This window comes from Euleptes europaea, chromosome 5 (genome assembly GCF_029931775.1).
Source record: "Euleptes europaea isolate rEulEur1 chromosome 5, rEulEur1.hap1, whole genome shotgun sequence".
NCBI lineage: Eukaryota > Metazoa > Chordata > Lepidosauria > Squamata > Sphaerodactylidae > Euleptes > Euleptes europaea.
The window spans coordinates 49,415,205-49,436,799 of record NC_079316.1 but is presented as its reverse complement, the minus strand read 5'-3'; the positions used below and the strand labels follow the sequence as shown (position 1 = coordinate 49,436,799).

The following is a 21,595-nucleotide window of genomic DNA, read 5'->3' as shown; positions in this document are numbered from 1 at the left end:
TGTGTGAAAATACAGACCATTGTGCAGCTATGTTGTATGAATTCCTACATCATAAGAATTTGTTTGCCTTTGTTGGTTTCTTGTACTGTCTGACCTAACAGTTTGAATGCAGCAGTCACCAGGGACAGCCGCAATCTCACCCAACAAAAGCTTTAAGAATTGCGACAGAGGGAATGATATTGCACAGCCTTTCCAAGGAAAAAACGTGTCTTATCCTATGGAAGATAATGGAATGAAGCTATATTAGACTGGATGTGTAGGGGGGAAAATCTGTCATAATTATATTGGAAAGGGCATACAAAGAACATAGGTGAATAAGAGGAGAATAAGACAAAGGGAAAAGATAAGAGAAAGTGAAATTATGAAGAAAGGAATGGAAATATATGCTCTGCCAAAGAAACAAAGAGGAGATTTCAGGCAGAGAAAGAAAAATGAAATAGTTTGAGCTGCTGAGGAAAGACTGCTGGGTAGCAAACACTGTACCACTACAAACAGGCTCTGACAAAATTGCTGTGCTGACAAGAAAATTTACTGGGCATTTCACCAAGTGCCACTCTTAGAACACCTTTCAGTGTGGAAACCGTCATTTGTGAATATTGTTGACGCAGAGTAGAAAGCTGAAGGCAGCCATTTTTAAATCATATGTTCATTCTAGCCAATGTTGGCTTTACTTGTAGATTATAGGTACACAAATACAATCAATCACAGTGAGCATCAAATATGAAAACACTACAAAGAATTTGCTATGCTCTTGTGTAAGTAGTTGTATGCTAAAGAGGAAATGTGGGAAATAAAATAAGTGGGTCTCTTCAACAAGCACGCTTTAAAATATGAACCCTGTAACGCAAACTGAATTCACTGGCCCCACCACTCCTGCTAACTTGCAGTACGAATCGAGGACAGATCTTGACTCAGAACCAGTTGTGGAAAATAGGACTGGGTAGCAGACCTATGCAGGATGAAGCCAGATATATAGATGAACATCATAGGCTGGATGTACCCTAGATGCACATTCATCTCATTTCAAAACTGCCTGGCAGTTAAGACTGCTTTCACATGGTGCAGTTATAAAGTAGAGGAACTGGTAGACAGCCTAAAGTTATTTCTAATCAGCAACGTCGTGGCTGTCTGCAAGGTGGGAAAGGAAACATTGCTCTGAACCACAGAAGAATAAGTTGGCTCCCAGTTCCTTATTTGCAGTCCTAGTTCCCTATTTTATTAAAAAGTGCAGATGCAGCATGAGTGGGGACCTAGGTTTTAAATACATGTATACCTTGAAATAGGCCCAAATATGTATATCTTGAAATAGGCCCAAATCATTGTGAAGATAATCCCTTACAGCTTCCTATAAAGTATTGCTCACTCACAAATCTGCTTGTGCGCTATATAACCTTAATCAAGTAGCTGTCGGTACATGAGAAGCACTGTGAAAACAGGAAGCTGGGATACTGCAGCATCTCAAATTAGTGTTTTGGCTGCCCAAAAGCCACATCCCCTAGAGACTGTCCCCTAGGAGCTCCAATATAGTTTTCCTGGTTGCAAAACCCAAATTACTAATTGAAATTTGAATATAACAGATATGGATAACCTTGTAACGCTTGCAACTGGAACCCCCCCCCACCAGTGATATTGCATCTGTACAGCTGTTTTGCTCTGCTTTGGCTCTCAGATTGGAGCGGGTTCATTTGGAGCATCCACAGGATGCCATCCTCTCATCATCCAATTTCCAAGGCTTCCCCTGTTTTATTCTTCCCCAAATGTGTTTTGCTGTGATCTTTCCTGAAAGATCCGCAGTCTAAGCAGGTTTGTATACTATTTCAATGGGAAGGTGCACATTTTCGCACCTCCTGTCCACATCGGCAGGGTTTTATAGCTGTAACACCTTGCAGCTGCCATTTCCTCCCCTGTACTACCAGAGGGTTTAAACAAACAAACAAACAAAAGCTGGCAAAAGCCAACTGCTGGCTCATGGATGCAAAGGCTTTCCTGCTGCCTTTGCCTTTGCAGCAGCAATGAACCCACAACAGAGAACTGCCACCGTGCAGATGCAGCCGAATATTCAGAACGCCTCCTGCCCCCTTCTCTCCTATGATGAAGCAGCCAACAGAAGTAGAAAAACACATTTCTTCTCCAAACTAACTCTTGTGTAATGCAGGATGGTGTTTATTCCTGTATTAGTATGATGAGTCCATCTTTGTGCCTGTCTGGTGGGGAAACCTTATATCCACAACTTGCTTCTCTCCTTGCAGGCACTCAGTCAAAGTAACCATCTATAATGGGGCTAGACTTGGAAACTGATTTTGAGCCTGCTTCACTTATTACATATTATTTTCAGGGGTGTACCTGTGTATAAGTCCTGACCTGGATGGCCCAGATCTCATCAGATCTCAGAAGCTAAGCAGGGTCAGCCCTGGTTAGTATTTGGATGGGAGACCACCAAGGAATACCAGGGTTGCTGTGCAAAGGCAGGCACTGGCAAACCACCTCTGTTAGTCTCTTGCCATAAAACACCCAAAAAGGGGTTGCCATAAGTTGGCTGCGACTTGAAGGCACTTTACACACATACACCTGTGTATATGCAAAGACAACACAAGTCTATTTTAATATGTGTGATAAAACAGAAATGCACGGATACTGGAAAGCTGCAGTTGGCAGTGGATTCCCAATATGGGTGCCCATAGCAAAGCAAGCACAAGAGTGGTTGTCACACATGACACTGTATGCATTTCCCTTCTTTATAACCATGTAAGCAAAGTGACACATCAGATCTTTGGTTCGTCTACTTTAGCATTTCCTACTGAGATTGGCAGCAGCTGTCCAGGGTCTCAAGTAGAGAAAGCTGCTACTTGAGATGCTTTAACTGAGGATGCCAAGAATTGAATGGGGGACTTTCTGCATGCAAACCACCAAGCCACAGTCCCTCCCCCAATGGATGCCAATGAGGTCAGCCCATTAATGGTGAGTCCAGCATCTTACTTTTCTTGTGGTTGTAGAACTTGTCTTCAGGCCCATCCTTAGCTTTCTTGATAATGAGTTTTCCCATCTCAACATCAACTTTAAGATGTATCTTAGAAGAAATCCCAAGACAGTCTGCTTTTACCTGTTAGAATAGGGACACATTATTTATGTCATATTTATCATATCAGGGAAATTACTTAAAACACAACATTACATTATTACAAGCAGATATGCATATTTCCAAATTCTTCTGTGGAAGTCTACATCATTCAGAAGGTAAGGTTGGTTGAACATTGGGTTATTATCTTTTAAATTAAAGTTATAACTTGCCTTTCAGCCAAGATGGACTCTCATGGTTCCTTACAACATCAAAAACCCTTCTCAAAAATACAATATAAGATATAAGGAGGAAAAGAGTACACGTATAAAAATCTCTTCCCAGGAGCCAGCAGATGACAAATGTGTATTAGAATTAGGGGCTGAATCCAAAGTTATATCAACAGACCCACTTAATGGAAATGATTTTTCATCAGCTCCCCCTCCCCCAGCAGCCTTTTGTGCAGCACCCAGACACTACTACTTAGGGTTAGGAAACCCTCCAGGATGTCACAGTGCGCCGAGGAGTGAGTGTGCAGCAGTGAGGAAAGGAATCTGGCTGGAATTGCCTTTTCTTCCTTTACTATGGGTGGAGTAATGTGCAACCCAGTGTGGCGTAGTGGTTAAGAGCGGTGGTTTGGAGCGGTGGATTCTGATCTGGAGAACCAGGTTTGCTTCCCCACTCTTCCACATGAGTGGGAGGCTAATCTGGTGTACTGGATTTGTTTCCCCACTCCTACACACTAAGCCAGCTGGGCAAGTCACAGCTCTCTTAGAGCTCTCTCAGCCCCATCTACCTCACCAGGGTGCCTGTTGTGGGGAGGGGAAGGGATGGTGATTGTAAGCCGGTTTGAGTCTCCCTTAAGTGGTAGAGAAAGTCGGCATATAAAAACCAACTCTTTTTCTTCTTCTTCTTCTAGCAGAGGGTTTGCTCACAAACGAGGGAGAGGGGGTTATTCCTCCCAAGCTGCCCTCTTCAAGGCAAACCCTTTCCCCCCTTCTGCAGTATCCCCCAACATTTAGCACTGGCTTAGGGTTGCCAGCCTCCAGGTAGTAGCTGGAGATCTCTCGCTATTACAACTGATCTCCAGCCGACAGAGATCAGTTCACCTGGAGAAAATGGCCACTCTGCCAGTTGGACTCTATGGCATTGACGTCCCTCCCCTCTCCAAACCCTGCCCTCCTCAGGCTTCACCCCAAAAATCTCCAGGTATTTCCAACCCGGAAACTGACAACAATACACTGTTGCGTGTTGCCCTCATAAGGTACAGGAGGCTGCTTGTGATGGGGAAGTTTCTATATTGACAGAACACCAGATCCAACCCCAGATTTATTATTTCTCTTTTTGTCAAATGTGAGCACAGCATCCACAGATCCAAAATATATTATACTGACACTTATGGTGCTTTGAATACAAACTAAACTACTGATATAACTACAGATAAATACTAATTAAAAAAGTCACATTCACCTCAAAGGTTACAGGAGGGATAAGTGAACGTCGATGGGTTGCCTCAGGCCCTTCAATTAATAATGTCTTCACCTGTAAAATGCAAGTACCTAAATTACTGTTTGATAATCCTAATATTCAATTGAAGGCGATAATCCAAGATTTAGACAATCTCTATTGTAGATATACATGGACCATACAGGAAAAATAGCCACTCCAATTTAGTCAGAGATTCTTATTAATCCATTCTGGTGGAGGATATTTGGAGACAGTGATAGATGAAGCAGTCTGAAAGAGGCATCCTTGGCCTGGGATGCAAACACATGCTTCTTTTTTGGTTACACTGGTCACTCAGGTTTTTGAACCAATACAAAACCTTGCACAACATGTCTGCCAGAGGCAAAAGTAGGACGAATATATACACCATGGATAACAATGCCTCTCTCATACTGTCTTCAATATGTTGAGTCTGCAGTCTAATATCTGAGCTGTTCACATGGACCTTAAGTGGCTCCATTGCACAGATTGATGAGGGTGGGGGTTGGGGAAGCAGTACCGTCATCTGTCTCTTTCTTTTGCTGCTATAATCTGGTATTCCCAGACAGCAACAGCAGGAAGGCATGTAATATCAGCCAGCCAGCCTTAAACAAGAACATTTTGACATGCATACTAGCTCTGCCATGTTGAGCCAATTTGTTAGAAAATGGATAGAGAAGAGGCAACCTTCCCATGGCTCCACCTTAACCCCATCCTCTGGTAATCTCCATAGATGGGACTAGCTATAAATGTTCGTTGGCCATGCTTTGCTTGACAACTGCTATCTTCTGGGCCATTCCTCCTGGTGCCTCTTGCTTCTCCAGATTCCTACTGTGGCCTAAGTCTTCTTCAGATGTTACAATTTTGGCACTCCAACTGCGTGTAAGGAGAGATCACACAATGCATGGTTCTCTTGATACGTGTGAAAATCATTTCATTCAAATGCATATTTTCCTGCTTGGGTACCCAGCAACCTAGTTGTTTGAGAGTACGTATTTGTGCACACCAAAACTGGAAAATATGCATGTTGTCCTATTCATACAAAGTGGTGACTGCCTGTATCAAGAGAACTGCAGGTAGCACGCTCTCTCATCATGCAAGATTGGAGCGCCAACATCATAATGACCGGACAGGGATCTCCTTTTGACCATTCCTGAGCTTTTGGCCTGTGACTTTATTTCCTTGCAGGCTTGCAGTGGCAGCTGCTTCTTACTTTATTTCCTTTTTAAATTATGCAAACCTTAAAAATTTGCAAAACATCAGTGTGGCCTGGCCCTGACAGGGTTTTGCTCAGTTTATTTTCTGCCCATTTGGTTTCTTCAGATCTAGCCTTTACAGTCACAAGAGTGAGAGATGTAGTTTTTGGGAAAGAGTTAAAGTGGATTCGAATGTGTGGCAATGTTATAAAAGGTAAAGGGTAAAGGTCCCCTGTGCAAGCACCGGGTCATTACTGACCCATGGGGTGACGTCACATCTTGATGTTTACTAGGCAGACTTTGTTTCCAGGGTGGTTTGCCAGTGCCTTCCCTTTACCCCCAGCAAGCTGAGTACTCATTTTACCAACCTCAGAAGAATGGAAGGCTGAGTCAACCTTGAGCCGGCTACCTGAAACCGACTTCCGTCGGGATCGAACTCAGGTCATGAGCAGAGCTTGGACTGCAGTACTGCAGCTTACCACTCTGAGCCACGGGGCTCATGGGTACTGGTAAAAGCAGCTTCGGGCAAGAAATTTTGGACAGGAAAAGGTTATTTAAAATACCCCTTTCCCTTCATGCCAGTCTGCCTTTAAATCATAACCCCAATGGCTGCATTCTGTTACAAAAATTATCATAAAGTTGTGTCTAAAGATACACACGAGTTTGCCATGTATTTGCATGACAGACTTTATTAGTACACATCAAAGGGCTCTAAGACAGAAAAGGCTGATAACTCAATAGCTGTGAAGAAGATGCTTGAGAATTTGGCCTCAAGTTGTTAGAAAGGAAGGAGTCTAGATGTGGGGGTGGATTGTGAGAGTTCTTAGTTCCTGAGAAATGGATGAAAGAAGAAGTGACACTTTTTAGTAAATTTCACAGCAGGTGTTCCTATGACTTGTTTTTGGTCCCCACCCATCTCCTTCACTAAGTATTATCATTTAAAAAAATAGAAGTAACGATGAAAAAATTTGTAAGTAAAGCCCGTAGGAGATAAAGACAGAGCAAGATAAGTCTATTAATGTCATTATACCGTATCTTCAATGGAAGAGAGCAAACAGGTCAGCTGGCCAAGTTTTGAGCGGTTGGCTTCAGAACACGGCTGGCAAGAATGACACAGAAAAACAAAAGCGTAAGTACCAATGAAATGGAAACCTTCCCCCCCCTCCCACACACAAACCATGGAAACTTAGAATTATGCTGCATGCATGAATGTCAGAAAGGGTAGTCAACACAAGCACACCTTCTATTATCTCAGCCAGAGATCTATAATCAGAAGCGTTGAATCCAGAATTTAACAGAACATGCTGAAGAGTTACATTGGAAAACAACACATTTCAAACTTGATGCATTGGTCAGAGGAATCTGGCAAGTGATGGAAAGGCAGTTTGTAATTGTGGGTCCGTGCAGAGAAACTGAAATAGTGGCATTTATAGTGTCACAGGCAGGTCTTTCAAGGCTTCTGTCAGAAGTGCCTCGGGTACCTGATTTATGTGGGTTGATGGAGGGTAAGACAGGCTAACAGAAGACAAAGGGGATGGGAAACTATACATTCAGAGATGGACTTGCAGCCTTGGGTTATTGACAAAAGCACTGAGGAACCTTGCTGCATCTTCCCTAAGCAGCTGTGATAAAGGAGGACAAACATTGTGGTATAACTCAGATGATTGTATTACATGCGCTCCTCACACAGGAGCAAAAAAACAAGCTGGAAAGATGCTAAATGAAAATGTACCTTGTACTGGTCGTCCCCAGGTGTTAAGCAACTCCCCACATCCACTCTGGGGTGGCCTTCATTGATGGGCAAAAGGGCAGCTGCCCTAGGCCTCATGCTGGGCGGGGCCCCAACTACTCACAACCCCACCCCCTGAAGGAGGGGGGAGGAAAGAAAAATAACAAGCTCCTGCCGCCACATGCACTTGCCTGTCAAGGATTGGAAAGCAGGCTTGCAGTGGCAGCTGCTTCCACCTACCCCTTCTGGGGTGTGGGCAACTAGCTTCCATCAGCAGCAGCAGTAGCTCCCTCCCACCTCACAGGGGCCACCCCTTGCTAGGCCCTGGAAGAAGGGGGAAGTGGTTGGGTGGCAGTGATTATGGGGCCCTAGGGTTGCCAACCTCCAGGTACTAGCTGGAGATCTCCTGCTATTACAACTGATCTCCAGCCGACAGAGATCAGTTCACCTGGAGAAAATGGCCACTTTGGCAATTGGACTCTATGGCATTGAAGTCCCTCTTCTCCCCAAACCCTGCCCTCCTCAGGCTGCACCCCAAAAACCTTCCACTGGTGGCAAAGAGACCTGGCAGCCCTATCTCTGGGGTGTGGGCAGCTGGCTTACAGCAGCAGCAGTGGCTCCCACCCACCTCACAGGGGCAACCCCTTGCTTGGCCCTGGCAGAGTGGGGAAGTGGTTGGGTGGCAGTGATTATGGGGCCCCATACTGGACTTTTGTGCAGGGCCCCAGAATCACTAAGACCACCCCTGACCTCCACTGACAGTTTGATTCTTTCACTCTGGTCCAAGTGCATGTTGCCACTTTCAATAGACCATACCTGAGAATGTCGAAGGATACCAGGGGGCAGCTGCTGGTCAAATACCCTCTGTATGGACTCCAGAGAAGGAAGAGTTCGAGACACCTCACTGGAAAAAAGGGGGAAAACATAAAAATAAGATATTTGTAGTCATAAGTATCTCTAAGTGTACAGTGAGACGGATGAGCTGTTCCTGACCGGTGCAGAGGACTCAGCATGAAATAATTTCACACTGTTTTTTAAATCACTAGCTGCAGTGCCCAGTCTTTGCAAACATGAATTTAGGTCTTGGCTACTAAGTGAGAATTCCTGGAATATACAGGGTCCCTCCTCCCATACATAATGTTCTGTAGGGATGAAGTTTTAAAAACTGGTAGCAAGAGAACTTGAACGGATCCTAATTTCTTAAAATGTGCCTGAGGGAAGAGAAACATCTCCAGATGCAGAACCAAAGACAGCTTTATCCTCTATGTGTTGTTTTTTTAAGCAGTATCTGGCTGCAAACAGCAAGGTTGGCAGGTCTACTTAGGAAAACCACTAATATAGACAAGCCCGTACATATACACATACATAGTTCCCAATTTATGTCCAAATAAAATTATGCCTCCAAACTAACTCATGTTTACCTGAAGAGTCCTTTGCATAGCACTGCAAGTAGTTTCTTCAGCTGAGGGAGATTCCCTGAGCCTAGCTGTACTGTCTCAAGATCACTGGTGATATGCATTCGCAAATAATCCTGAATGAGTTTGAGATGTTCTTCTGGAATACTGTGAAAGAAATAAGCAGTTTGGAAGATGATCAGGCTTTCAATCTAAACTCTGACAGATGGAGCAAACTATCCTGTTCAATGTGGACAAGGATAACTTGTATATACTGTATCTAATATGCATTTTCAGCTAGACAGTGAAGAAAGCTGATAGGAAGAAAATAGATTCCTTTAAAATGTGGTGTTGGAGGAAGTGTTACGGATACCGTGGACTGCCAAAAAAAAAAAAAAAATCAGTGGGTTATACATCAAATCAAGCCTGAACTGACCCTAGAAGCTAAAATGACTAAACTGAGGCTATCATATTTTGGTCACATCATGAGACGACAAGAGTCACTGGAAAAGACAGTCATGCTAGGAAAAGTTGAGGGCAGCAGGAAAAGAGGAAGACCCAACCAGAGATGGATTGACTCAATAAAGGAAGCCACAGCCTTCATTTTGCAAGACCTGAGCAAGGCTGTCAAAGATAGGACATTTTGGAGGACTTTCATTCATAGGGTCGCCATGAGTTGGAAGCGACTTGACAGCACTTAAAACACACACACACTATGCATTTTCAGCATTGAATAGGAGAGTGAGGAAAGGGCTGGAGAACACAATTGTGGCAGTAATGAGCCCTCTCTTTTGGTATCTTTTATTTAAAGAAGCAAGATGTCAGAGGAGAAATGCATGCCTGACTATATTAATTACAAGTATAAATATAAAAAAGGATAAATATGGAACAGTAACGGGGACTACTTGATGCATTTGGTTTCCTGAATGTGGCTGTACACACCACTGGGCCATGCTTTATCCTGATCTGGCTTATAGAGAAATTTGGACCAGTAACATTAGCCATCTGGAAAGTTATCTCCAATGGTCCTAATCAACGACAAAGAAAGATACCTAGTCCATGTAAAAAATGTTACATCTGGATGTTCAATGCTTTGGCCAGGCATGTTGTAATTTTTTTTATTAGTTTTATTTTTTTCCATATAAGAGGAATACAGGGAAAAAAGAGGGAAATGAGGGTTTCAGCAGTACAATTGAAAAGGACAAAGAGGTAAAAGCATGTTGTAATTTTAATAACAACATTGCATGGTGTGTAGGATACAAATTTAAACCACTGAGGAAGGCCACATGGCCGAAACGCGTTTGGTTTGGTTTATATGTATTCTATTTTATTTATAATTGTACCTATCATAGAAAGATTATTGTAAGAATGTGACATCTCCATGTGTACAAATGAAATTTTACTATAAAATGTGTTCACACTAGGGGAAGGTATGTAACCAAAAAGTGATGTATTTTGCAGTTTTTCATATTTATAATTTGATTAAAATTTTAAAAATATAATTTTAGAGTTTTTGCCATTGACATTTATATTCCCGTATATTAAGGATTTCCCTCCTTTTTTCAGTCTTTCTGGTTACCCAGTCTATTCTGAATTGAATTTTTTCTCCCCTTATTTTTTGCAGAAGCAAGATTTGAACCAGGGACTTCCTGATTCATGTAGCCATTAGATGCGGCACCAGATCTCTTTTGTGTTCCTTATTTTAATCATTACTGCATTAGGTGTGAACAACTCCTCCTGGGGGGGGAAGGCCTTCTTCCTGTCTGCAACCCACGCAAAACCAGTCCTCCTAACACTTTTCTGAGAAAACTCCTAGCAAGATAATTTAATCGTCATCTACAATGTAACCTTGCGCCCCAACCTGTCATCATGCATAACAGATGTTCCAATTCTGTGTATGTAATAGTCATGAGTGTGGCTGGTCTCCTCTCTCTTTATATGTGCACAGAAAGATAATTTCAGCAGGCTCTCCTTCTCCTCTCACAGAAATGCTATGAGAGGGAAAGCTGCACTGGGCAATCAGAGGTTGCAGAAAGATGCATTAGAAGAAGAGGAAGAGGAGGAAGAAGAAGAGTTGGTTTTTATATGCCTACTTTCTCTACCACTTAAGGAAGAATCAAACCTATTATGTATTTGTGGGTGATACAAACCACCTCTCTTAACTACTACACCATGCTGGCTCTCAATCCAAAACCATGTAACACTTTTTATTAAGAACAACAATGTGCGGGCTTTCAGATTTTCTACAACTCTTAACCAGGCTAGATGTTAAAATGGGGGGTGGGAGAGGGAGAGATATGTCAGGACCATATGAATCCTGGAAGCACCCCCAAGCTACAGACCTGATCTTTCAGGCAGACCATTCATCTATAACAGGTGAAACATCTATTCCTAGATCAGTTTTATTCCTCATCCATAGCAGTTCCATCTTGCTTGGATTAAATTTCTACTTATTTACCCTCATCCAGTCTTTCGACTGTCTCCAGGCACCAGTTAAGCACTTATACTGCCTCCCTGGATTTTTGCTGGATAGAGGTGTGCGTCATCAGCATACTGATGGCACTGTGCCCCAGATCTCTGAAAGAGCTCTCCAAGCAGCTTCGTGTAGATGTCAATAAGCCTGGGGGACAAAACTGACAAGTGGGAACCTTACAAGGACTTGCAGGAGTGGGCATCTCATTCCCCCTCCCTCACTGTTTCCTCTTTCCCTTCCCTGAAAGCCCCCATAGCCTCTCACCTTTTCCTGCTCCTTCTCTCCTTCCCACCCAACAGCCAACCTATGTTTATCTGCCCTCTGTCTTCAGCTCACCCCCCCCCCCAGCAGCCTCTACCTAGGAAAACTATGCCCCAGTAGTGTGGTGCTGGCTGCTGGGCCAGGGTCACTCGTACAGCAGGGAACCCTCAGGGACTTGTGGAGCAGGGGCACACCACTTTCCCCTGTACCCCATCCCCACATTGTTTCCCCTTTCCCTCCTCCTGGCAACCCCACATCCTCTCCCTTTTCCCGGCCTCATTCTTGACAGCACTTAAAACACACACATCCTCTCCACATTCTATCCCCTTTTCCTGCTTCATTCTCTCCTTCCCACCCAACAGCAAAGTTACAATTATCTGCCCCTCTGTCTTAAGCTTTCCCTCCCCCTAGCAGCCTCTGCTTAGGAAAACTATGGCCCAGTTGTATGGGCCAGGCCCACTTGCATGGTAGGCAACCCTCAAGGACTTCTCTCCTTCTCAGTCATTCACCAACCTACCTTTTATCTGCCTCCCATCTCCAGCTATTATATTTATTATTTATTTACTTCATTTATACCCCATCTTTCTTCACAGTCAGGACCAAAGCAATTTACATTATTATCCTCTCCTCCTTTTTAATCCTCACAACAATCCTGTGAGGTAGACCACATTGGATTTCATAAGGTGGCTGCTGTTGAAGAGTACCAAGCAGCCAGGCCTGGTTAAGTTATATAAATCAGGTGGTAATGAAGTCCCCCAAGGGATGCTGCCAGGCCTACGGTTGCCAACCTCCAGGTGGGACATGGAGCTCTCCCAGAATTATAACTGATCTCCAGATGACAGAGATCTGTCCACCTGGGGGAAATGGCTGCTTTGGAGGGTAGACTCTATGGCATTATATCCAGTTAAGGACCCTCCCCTCCCCAATCCTCCACGTTCCCCAGACTCCATCCCCAAATCACCAAGAATTTCCCAACTTGGAGCTGGCAACCCAAGTGAGGCCTGGCCTCAATGAGTCCTCCCTCAAAGACCAAAGCAGCCCTGGAAAGTACCCTGCCCCTGCCCCTCCCTTTTACTAATAGAAGCCCAGCCTGGAATGCTGTGGTTGCCTAGCAACTGCCACTGAGGGAATCAATTTCTCAAAGCTACAGGCACTCCTTTTATCATTTTGTGTTTTTTTTACATTTTTTCATGTAAAAAGTTTACATTTACATTTTTCTGCAAACCTGGGGCAGTGTCTGAGAGCCTCTCCAAACCCAGAGCAGCTCTTTGTCTCTGCTGCGGCCAAACCTGCAGCAGCTCCCAACATCCACCATGGCGAGGCCTGGACTGGCTCCCAGTATGGTTGCCAGTGTCCTCCGTGGCAGCCAGACATGCTTCATTTGCACCTAGACAGGTCTCTTGAATCACAGTGCACTGTCTGCATCTGCAGAATTTTGGGGGGAATTATTTTTGGGCAAAATTAAACCCCCTCATTTTTATATACGATTTCATGTTTTTCTGCAAATGTGGAGTCCCCCAAATTTTCAGGAAAATCTATTTAATGTCCATGTGGCCCTGATCCATGAATTTAGATATCCTCAGATGGAGACCACACATCACTATTAGATATAGATGATGATGATGATGATGATATATGATGATTCTTGCAGTACTCCCTATGCAGGTGAGATCACCACTCAATATATGTTTGTATGCAGCCTCACGTTCCCTCAGATACCTTTCTCTGAACCATTGGGGGGGGGAATCTTTCGAGGGAATCACTACTTCAGAAAGACATCTGGTGTGTTTGTGTGTGTGTTTACATTTTGTTCTGTTACCCTTTTCTGCCCAACGTAATGAGTTGCTGGAGCTCACCTGCTCGTGTCCTGGTGCTGTAATCTTTGGAGCAAAGTCTCAGAAAGGGATGGTTTGCTCACTTCTACTTTTCCATTTGGAGAAGGATCTTCTTTTGCTTCATTCGTCAGAGGTGCTACTGAAATACTACGCGGAGGTAATGTAGGTCGTGCAGAAACAAAGTCTACCACAAAATTGAAGGAAAAAAACATGACCCAGGAGCTCTGTGAGACTCTTTTTATGCATTTTTGTAAAGGGTTTACAGTTTTTTGGAGGTGGGATTGGGTGGTGGGGGTGTTATTTGAGAATATGTATGCACAGGTCTTCATAAGGTGCATTTTCACACAAATTAATATCAGCCATCTTACTTTTGTAATCCACCTCATGACCATTGAGTGAGAGTGCAGGATAAACATGCTTCAAATAGAATGATGGTTAAGCACAGAATGTGAATCCATATTTTTGATTCCTTACCCACATAATCATCTGGGTCATCTGTTGCCTCGTCCTCTTCCCGTTGGACTGGGTACTTGAGGCTCCGGACCAGGCCCATATTCTCTTTTTTGTAAAACTCTATCAGTTCATCCAAGTTGTTGAAATACTGCACTGGAACACCCTCAGATGCCTGAAAGTACCCCACAAAGTACACACATCAAATATTGCTGGAGAACATTCCCAGCACTGAAACAGCAATGAGAATGAGTGGGAAGTCATACAGAGAAAAAAAAATCAGTTTTCCAGTCTATGGGAAGTTAACTAAGCATGCATAACTGCTTTCCACTGCTTTGCTGGGCTAGTGTGAAATCCCATAGATGTGTTTTTGCCTTTCCAGCCACACGTTTAGATCACTGTGTGGAGTACAATTTGTTACTTCTTTAGAGCAAGTAAGAATTGTTCACAGGCAAGCAAATTAGTGGTAACACCCTTCCTCTTAACCACAGCAATGTTTTCCTTCCCTTAGAATGACCATGGCTGGAGTAGTATAGCAGATCTCTTGCCACAATTTGTTTATTTTGTAAACATTGCTTTAAATGATAGCTATGTTTGTCTGCAGTAGAACAGCTAGATACGTGTCCAGTAGCACATTAGGGACACACAAGATTTTGGGGTGTAAGCTCTTGAAAACTCATGTTCGTCTCTAAGGTGCTACTAATAGGGTTGCCAGGTTGCTTGGATTGGCGGGCAATTGCCCACCAATCCATCAGCCGGTTCGGAGTGGGGATCGCATGCGTGCAGGGCTGCACACAACATGATTACATCACTTCTGGGTTTACCCCTGGAAGTCCGCATTGCAACAGGACGCATTAGCACACAACCCCCCCCCCCAAAATGCTAGCATTTTAGGAGTTTGAGTGCTAAACCATCCTGTTGTGATGTGGTGCTTCTGGGGGTAAACCCGGAAGTGATGTAATCGCGTCACTCGTGGGGCATTGTTGCCCCAGCCCCACCCCAAAAACCTCCCACCAGAGGAGAGGGGGGGATCTGGCAACTCTAGCTACTAAGGTGCAACTGGACTTAAATATAATTTGTTTATAAATATCAAATGTATTTTCTGCTTCAAAGACCTTAAAGCAATCAAAATCGATAAAAGCATACATAGAACATCACAGATTTTTTAAAAAGCAGTTAAGAACAACATTTATCAATCAATGCACAAATCAGAACATTGCAAAATTTTGTAGACTTTCTAGCTGCACAATGGCCTTTTCCGCCCAAGGACACTGCAGGCTTACAGATTCAGTCTGAGTTGGAAAGAGTATTGCCCTTCTTCTTCTACTGGCCCTTTAAAATAAGGAGGCTTAGGCCTTTTCAGTTGCTACATTTTTGATGCTCCTACCTCAAGTAACAGGAGATCATATATGTACAGTAATGCATGTATTTTCTAGCTTCAGTATGCACAAATATGTACTCACAGAAAACCTGAATTTCTAATCTGTGTACCAAAACTGGAAAATATGTGCACTGCCCTATTCACACAAAATGGCAATTGGATATATCGAGGGGATGCTACACTCTTCTAGTACACAAGGTAAAAGGTAAATGTAAAGGTCCCCTGTGCAAGCACCAGGTCATTCCTGACCCATGGGGTGACGACATATCCCGACGTTTACTAGGCAGACTTTATTTACGGGGTGGTTTGCCAGTGCCTTCCCCAGTCATCTTCCCTTTCCCCCCAGCAAGCTGAGTACTCATTTCACCGACCTCGGAAGAATGGAAGGCTGAGTCAACCTTGAGCCAGCTACCTGAAACCAACTGAAAAGGACTATAGGTAGGAGACAAGTTCCCCTTTCACCCCAGAGAACAGCACGCTGCTATTTTACCCTTACCTTGCACAGTTTCAGCTACTCTTTCAAATGTAAAAGGACGAGAAAGGTTGCTGGGATTCAGCTCTGTTGGATCACACCAAAGATCCCTCTAATCCAGCATCCTGTTTCACACAGTGCCTAGCCAGATGCCCTTTCCCAGAAGCAGGACATGGATGCCCTTTAGTTATCACACAGCAACTACATATTCAGTTGCCTCGGAAAATGGAAATTCCTTTTAGACATCATGTCTACTAGGCAATCAGAACATAAGTAGTAGAACATGACTATTGTGCAATAATCTTTCTTTCTGTGCAAGATCCTTCAGCCCATTCTTCCTCCCATCCCCTAATCAGATTCCTGCAGTTAAATTAGCAACAACTTCTTCATCTTTTCAATATCTTTTAGATAAATTAATAGTGATAATTTGGTATATACCAAATATATTCCTAATTTCAGCTACTTAGTACAGCTTCAGCTGACATGTTTTCATTGCTTGTCTTGTTTTTACTTTTTATTTATTCTTACTGTTCTAAGCAACTTTGAGTGTTATTTTAATAACAGAAAGGAGGGTTATATATTTTCTCTAATTAATTAATTAATTAATTAAATAGTAATGGATCCTCACATATGTGCATGTGTCCAGCATACATTTCCATACATTCTACTAAACTTGTTTAATTTTGCAGTCATAAGGTACCATCTGAATTATTATTTCTCGGCCTTGGAGATGTTCAATAGCTACTTTCAAGTGTGGAAGTCATGCACCACATTTCTTCTGAAAGTACCAGTTCATAATCATTAACCAACATTTCTATTGAAACAACTGCAGACAAACAATTAACATTTGTCACATTATCACAAAACTTCTGCTTTGGCTGTGATGTCAAACAAAGGTTTAGTGCTTTAAGAACATGGGAACCTTGGACTCCCTGGCACAATTCTTCCTTCTCTCAAATGCAGCAACTCTTCTGTTATTTTCTGGTTTGGTGCAAACCACCTTTTGCTGTTATATTCACTGGCCTTCCCGACCAATATTTCACCTCTGTTTTATTCCCAGTGTATAATCCTGGTCTGCAAGAGGTAGAAAACCACATATCTGAACACATGAGCTGCCCTATATTAAGTCAGACCATTTGTCTATCAAGGTCTGTACTGTCTACTTTGTCTGGCATTGGCTTTCCCGGGTCTCACCTAACTGATCCTAACTGATCCTAAGATACTTGTGAAGAACAATTTCACAGTGATGCTGGTTAGCTCGGAACAGGCTTGTACACTGGGAAGCCTGAGCACCCTTTACGTCCCTTGTTGCCTTCTAGGGTTGCCAACCTCCAGGTGGGGCCTGGAGATTATAACTGATCTCCAAACTACAGAGATAGTTCCCATAGAGAAAAAGGCAGCTTTAGAGAGTGGACTGTGTGGCATTATACCCTGCTTAGGTCCCTGCCCAAACCTTGCCCTCTCAAGGTTGCACCCCTAAATTTCCAGGAATGTCTCAACCCTGCTTCTCACTCTCTTCCTGGCATGAGGCAGAGTAGCCTTGGCCATTCATTCTCACTTGAGCTATAGGCCTCATGCTAAGGAGAGCTAGGGATGCCAGGTCACTCTTCGCCACCGGTGGGAGGTTTTTGGGGAGGAGTCTGAGGAAGGAGGGGTTTGGGGAGGGGAGGGACTTCATTGCCATAGAGTGCAATTGCCAAAGTGGCCATTTTCTCCAGGTGAACTGATCTCTATCGGCTGGAGATCAGTTGTAATAGCAGAAGATCTCCTGCCACCACCTGGAGATTGGCAACCCTAGGGAGAGCTCAAGGTGACAGCAAGAGAAGTAAAAGGCACACAGGTTTCCTACTGCAGAAGCCTGTTGAAATAAATGGATTTAGACAGATTTGAGGGCAGCTAATCATCCTACTCTGCTCATTCAACAGGCATCTTTAAAGACAATGTTGCAAGCCATGTGCGCTCAGTAGGATTGGCAAGCCACACATGCCCAATAGGACCTCTGAACTTTCAGGAAACTGGCAAGGAGCAGCAGCAGATGTGTTCCAGTGCCTGAATTGCAATGCTCTGTAGAGAATAAATCCACACAAGTACCATCTTGGTACTTGTGATTAATGCATCTTGAAGCGTTCTAGTGGCACTAAGGAATAAGGTTAATAAAGGATCGGAAACATATGGGAAAATTAAAGGTGATAATCAAGACAGAAGAATATAAAGAATGGATCAGTTTCATCAATGTGGTGGCCAAGTCTGGCCTTTGCACCATCTTCTGTGCAAACAGTAGGAGAGAGAGAGAGTTGGCAAAAACATCCAAAAGATGAGACTAACAACAGAAATGCTACCCTGAAATTAACCTCTCACCTTAAAAACTGAGAGCAGTATTCACATTAATATATCCATATAGGCTTTAATATAAATAAACAGTAGGTTATTGAAGAAACATTCTAGAAAAACTCCTAATTGTCCTCAAACTCCATGGCCAAGTTCTGAGAAGCAGCAGATGAAGTGTTAAACTTGTGCCTGGATGGTATCATTTCAGATTGTAGATGGTAGCTATATGACATTGTTCTGCCATGCATAAAAGTCCCTGCACCCAGAGTCTCAAGTGGTACCGTCTAGACCAGGGGTGTCGAACTCAATTGTTACGAGGGCCGGATAAGACACAAATGTCACTTGGTTGGGCCGGGCCATGCCTCGACATCCCAGATCGAGGGTGGGGGTGGGGTGGCTGCCTAGGCTGGCTCGTGGGCCGGATAAGAGTTCTCTAGGGGCCAGATTCAGCCCCCAGGCCTTATGTTTGACACCCCTGGTCTAAACATAGATATGTCATCTCTCTTACTGTTGACAAGAACTAGTCTAAGCCAATCTTCAAATGATCAGAGGCTAATCCAATTCAATGATAGGATGAAAACTCAGCTATTTAAAAAACCTGACCTGAAATGCCCTAAAGATCTTTGTAACACCAACATCCTAGATATGCTTACTTAAATAAATATAACTATCGCCACTTTCATTATGTTCAAGCATTTAAGAACTAATGTCTAAGAAATGAAGCGCTCCTTTTCCAAAGCACTTGAAAATGTTTGAAACCTTACATAACGTTAGGCTAAGCAATTCTAGGAGCATATCCTGTCAATGTGACCTTAGATGGGATTCACAGCTGAAAGAAAGAGCTGATTCCCAAAATACAAGCCAACTGTAAGTTCAGACTATTTTTAATACAACTTTGCAGGTGGAAAGGACAGTAAACTGAATGAGCAAGACAGAAGGAATAGAAGGCATTTTAAAGGGGCTGAGGGAAAACAGTGTTCATTACTTGTATTTAGGTTTAACTGTTCCCAAAAGTTAAGCATATGGAAATATGACACTCATATAATCCAAAGTAAGCCAACTCTGATCTCACAAATGACAGATAAGAATGTAAACCTGCTTCTGGGCAGAACCATTGTAGGCTGCAATGAATCACATGTGAATATTTTCCCATAACACCCCCCCAAATCCCCTGCTTTTAGAAAACTAGTATGCTAGACAAAAGTTAAAGATTGAAAGATCTTCACTCTGGACTCTAGTTTTCTGTGTGCAGAGAACTTTTTGTAGCCAGGAGCATGCCATTATCTGAATCTTTGTCTCACATACTTGAAGTGGTACAGCCCAAAAATAGGTTTAGTGAACCTGTTGTTTGATAAGGTAAGGGGGAAAAAAAGATCAGTTCCTCAATGCAAGCAGACAAAACAAAACAGAGGACCATAAGAAATACTAAAACATATTGCCAATGTAAAAACAACATGCATGGGAAATTGCAGTTACTAACAAATAATAAGTCTACAGATAAATTCTTGTTTTGTGTCTTCTTTAGATATATAACAAAATTTTCAGGAGAAAATATACTCCAGTATATGTCATAAGAAGAGTAGCTGTACCTCCATACAGATCCACCATGTGAATGAATGGAAAGCAGAAGAAAGGAATCCTAATGGTAAGTCACCAAAATAAGTTGTACCTCCCCAGTCATAATTAGGTACTGGCATTTTCTCCCCCTCTGCTACCAGAATCAGAAAAAGAATGAAACCAAACAATATATTTTCACAGTTGTTAAGGTACAGAAACACCATCCTCCTTGTCATCCTGCCCCCTGAGTGGTTCACCCAACTCTACCTCGCAGCAACCCTCCAGTAAGAGATCATTTTGATACCCCTTTTCCCCTGAAAATATAAGCTCAAGGTGACTCATGAGGAATTTTAAAAATCTGTTATTTATAAGTATATAAATACAATGACACAGGATTAGACCCTGTGCCCCACAAGCCTTCAAGTGAGGCCAGGTGTGGTTTGTCAGATTAGGATCCAAGTTCAAATCCCTACTCTGCCACAGAAGCACCCTCACGTGGTTGTTGTGAGGATAAAATGGAGGAGAGGCAAATGATGTTTGCCACTTTGAGACCTCAGTGGGGAGAAATAAATAAAATTAAAAATTCTCTAGTTGCAATTATAAACAAACAGATAAATAAGATACATTCAGATCAATCCTAAGCAAAGTTGCACCCCTCAAAGTTCACTGAAGTGAATGGGCTTAGAATGGTCAGACTCTGCTTAGGGCTGCACTATGATTTTCCTTTTTTGCCAAAGTAAGGAACCTTGGCGCCGAGTGGTAAGCTGCAGTATTGCAGTCCAAAGCTCTGAGTTCAATCTCGACGGAATTTGGTTTCAGGTAGCCGGCTCAAGGTTGACTCAGCCTTCCATCCTTCCGAGGTCAGTAAAATGAGTACCCAGCTTGCTGGGGGTAAAGGGAAGACGACTGGGGAAGGTCCTGGCAAACCACCCCGTGAACAAAGTCTGCCTAGTAAACGTCGGGATGTGACATCACCCCATGGGTCAGGAATGACCCGGTGCTTGCACAGGGGACCTTTACTTACTTACTTAAGGAACTACACATGCTTCCACTTGATGTGAATATCAGGTCTGGTGGCCATGGCTGATATTCCTGGAACCTTAAGTGCAAGTTATCCAACCTGGGTCCTTGCAATCAGGAGCAAACAGCAATCGTAAATGCCAGCATTCTGTGGCCCCACCTCCTAATGCCTGTGATTTTATTTCAAAATAACTAGGGAGAACTGCAAATGTGATTGGGGAAGCAGCACTGTGCAAACCTCTCACTCAATAACCTCAATATATATCCCTTCTCCAAAGCTGTTATAAACCTTGTGACAGAAAATGAAAAAAGAGGTACTTGTATCCTCCTGTGCCTGCTTTTAAAGGCATCAGGAGAATCAATCAATATCCATCGGCACACTGAGGGATGGTGCCAGCTCTTATGTCTGGGTTTTGAGATGGAAGCTGGGGTGCAGCTGGCAGCAGTTTCAGCAAAAAGGGGTTCAGTAGAAACACACATGAAGCTGCCTTATACTGAATCAGACCCTTAGTCCATTGTCGCGAGAATTTTTTGTATTGAACATTAGTTCATATTAAATATATTAGGTTATATTAAATGAGTTTGGGTTAAAAATAACCACACTTATATCTTAATATTATAACCTATAGCCATACAAAGACCTGACTTTTTAGCTGACCCCAGTTTTCAATTAGGGCCTCTGATCTTAAAGCAAATTGCAGGCTAGAGGCTAGTTACCCAAAAGAAAACACACCAGGATGCTTGTAATTGTTTAAGGAGAGAACGAACATTTGGTCCGGCAGCAATCTATCTGCTAAATTGGGGGAACTTGTCACAAACAAACAAATTGTCAGAGACCCTGTTGAAAATAACATTCTGGGAACAGAAAGCTTCAAAGCAAAAACATGGCAAGCCTATCTCCGGGAAAACATGAAAGGAGGGCTGTTGTAAAAATCTTTCTCCCACAGTTTTACCTATAA

At 43.1% G+C, this 21,595-nt stretch overlaps 1 protein-coding gene across 1 annotated transcript in view; it reads right to left on the bottom strand.

Moving 5' to 3' along the window:
• The window catches only part of INPP5D (inositol polyphosphate-5-phosphatase D), a 77,828-nt gene that overhangs the window by 32,449 nt on the left and 23,784 nt on the right, over positions 1-21,595 (bottom strand). Inside the window, 7 exon segments of the mRNA XM_056849701.1 lie at positions 2,977-3,100; positions 4,526-4,597; positions 6,767-6,835; positions 8,282-8,369; positions 8,887-9,027; positions 13,450-13,612; positions 13,903-14,053. Coding sequence (XP_056705679.1) covers positions 2,977-3,100; positions 4,526-4,597; positions 6,767-6,835; positions 8,282-8,369; positions 8,887-9,027; positions 13,450-13,612; positions 13,903-14,053 — 808 coding nt within the window.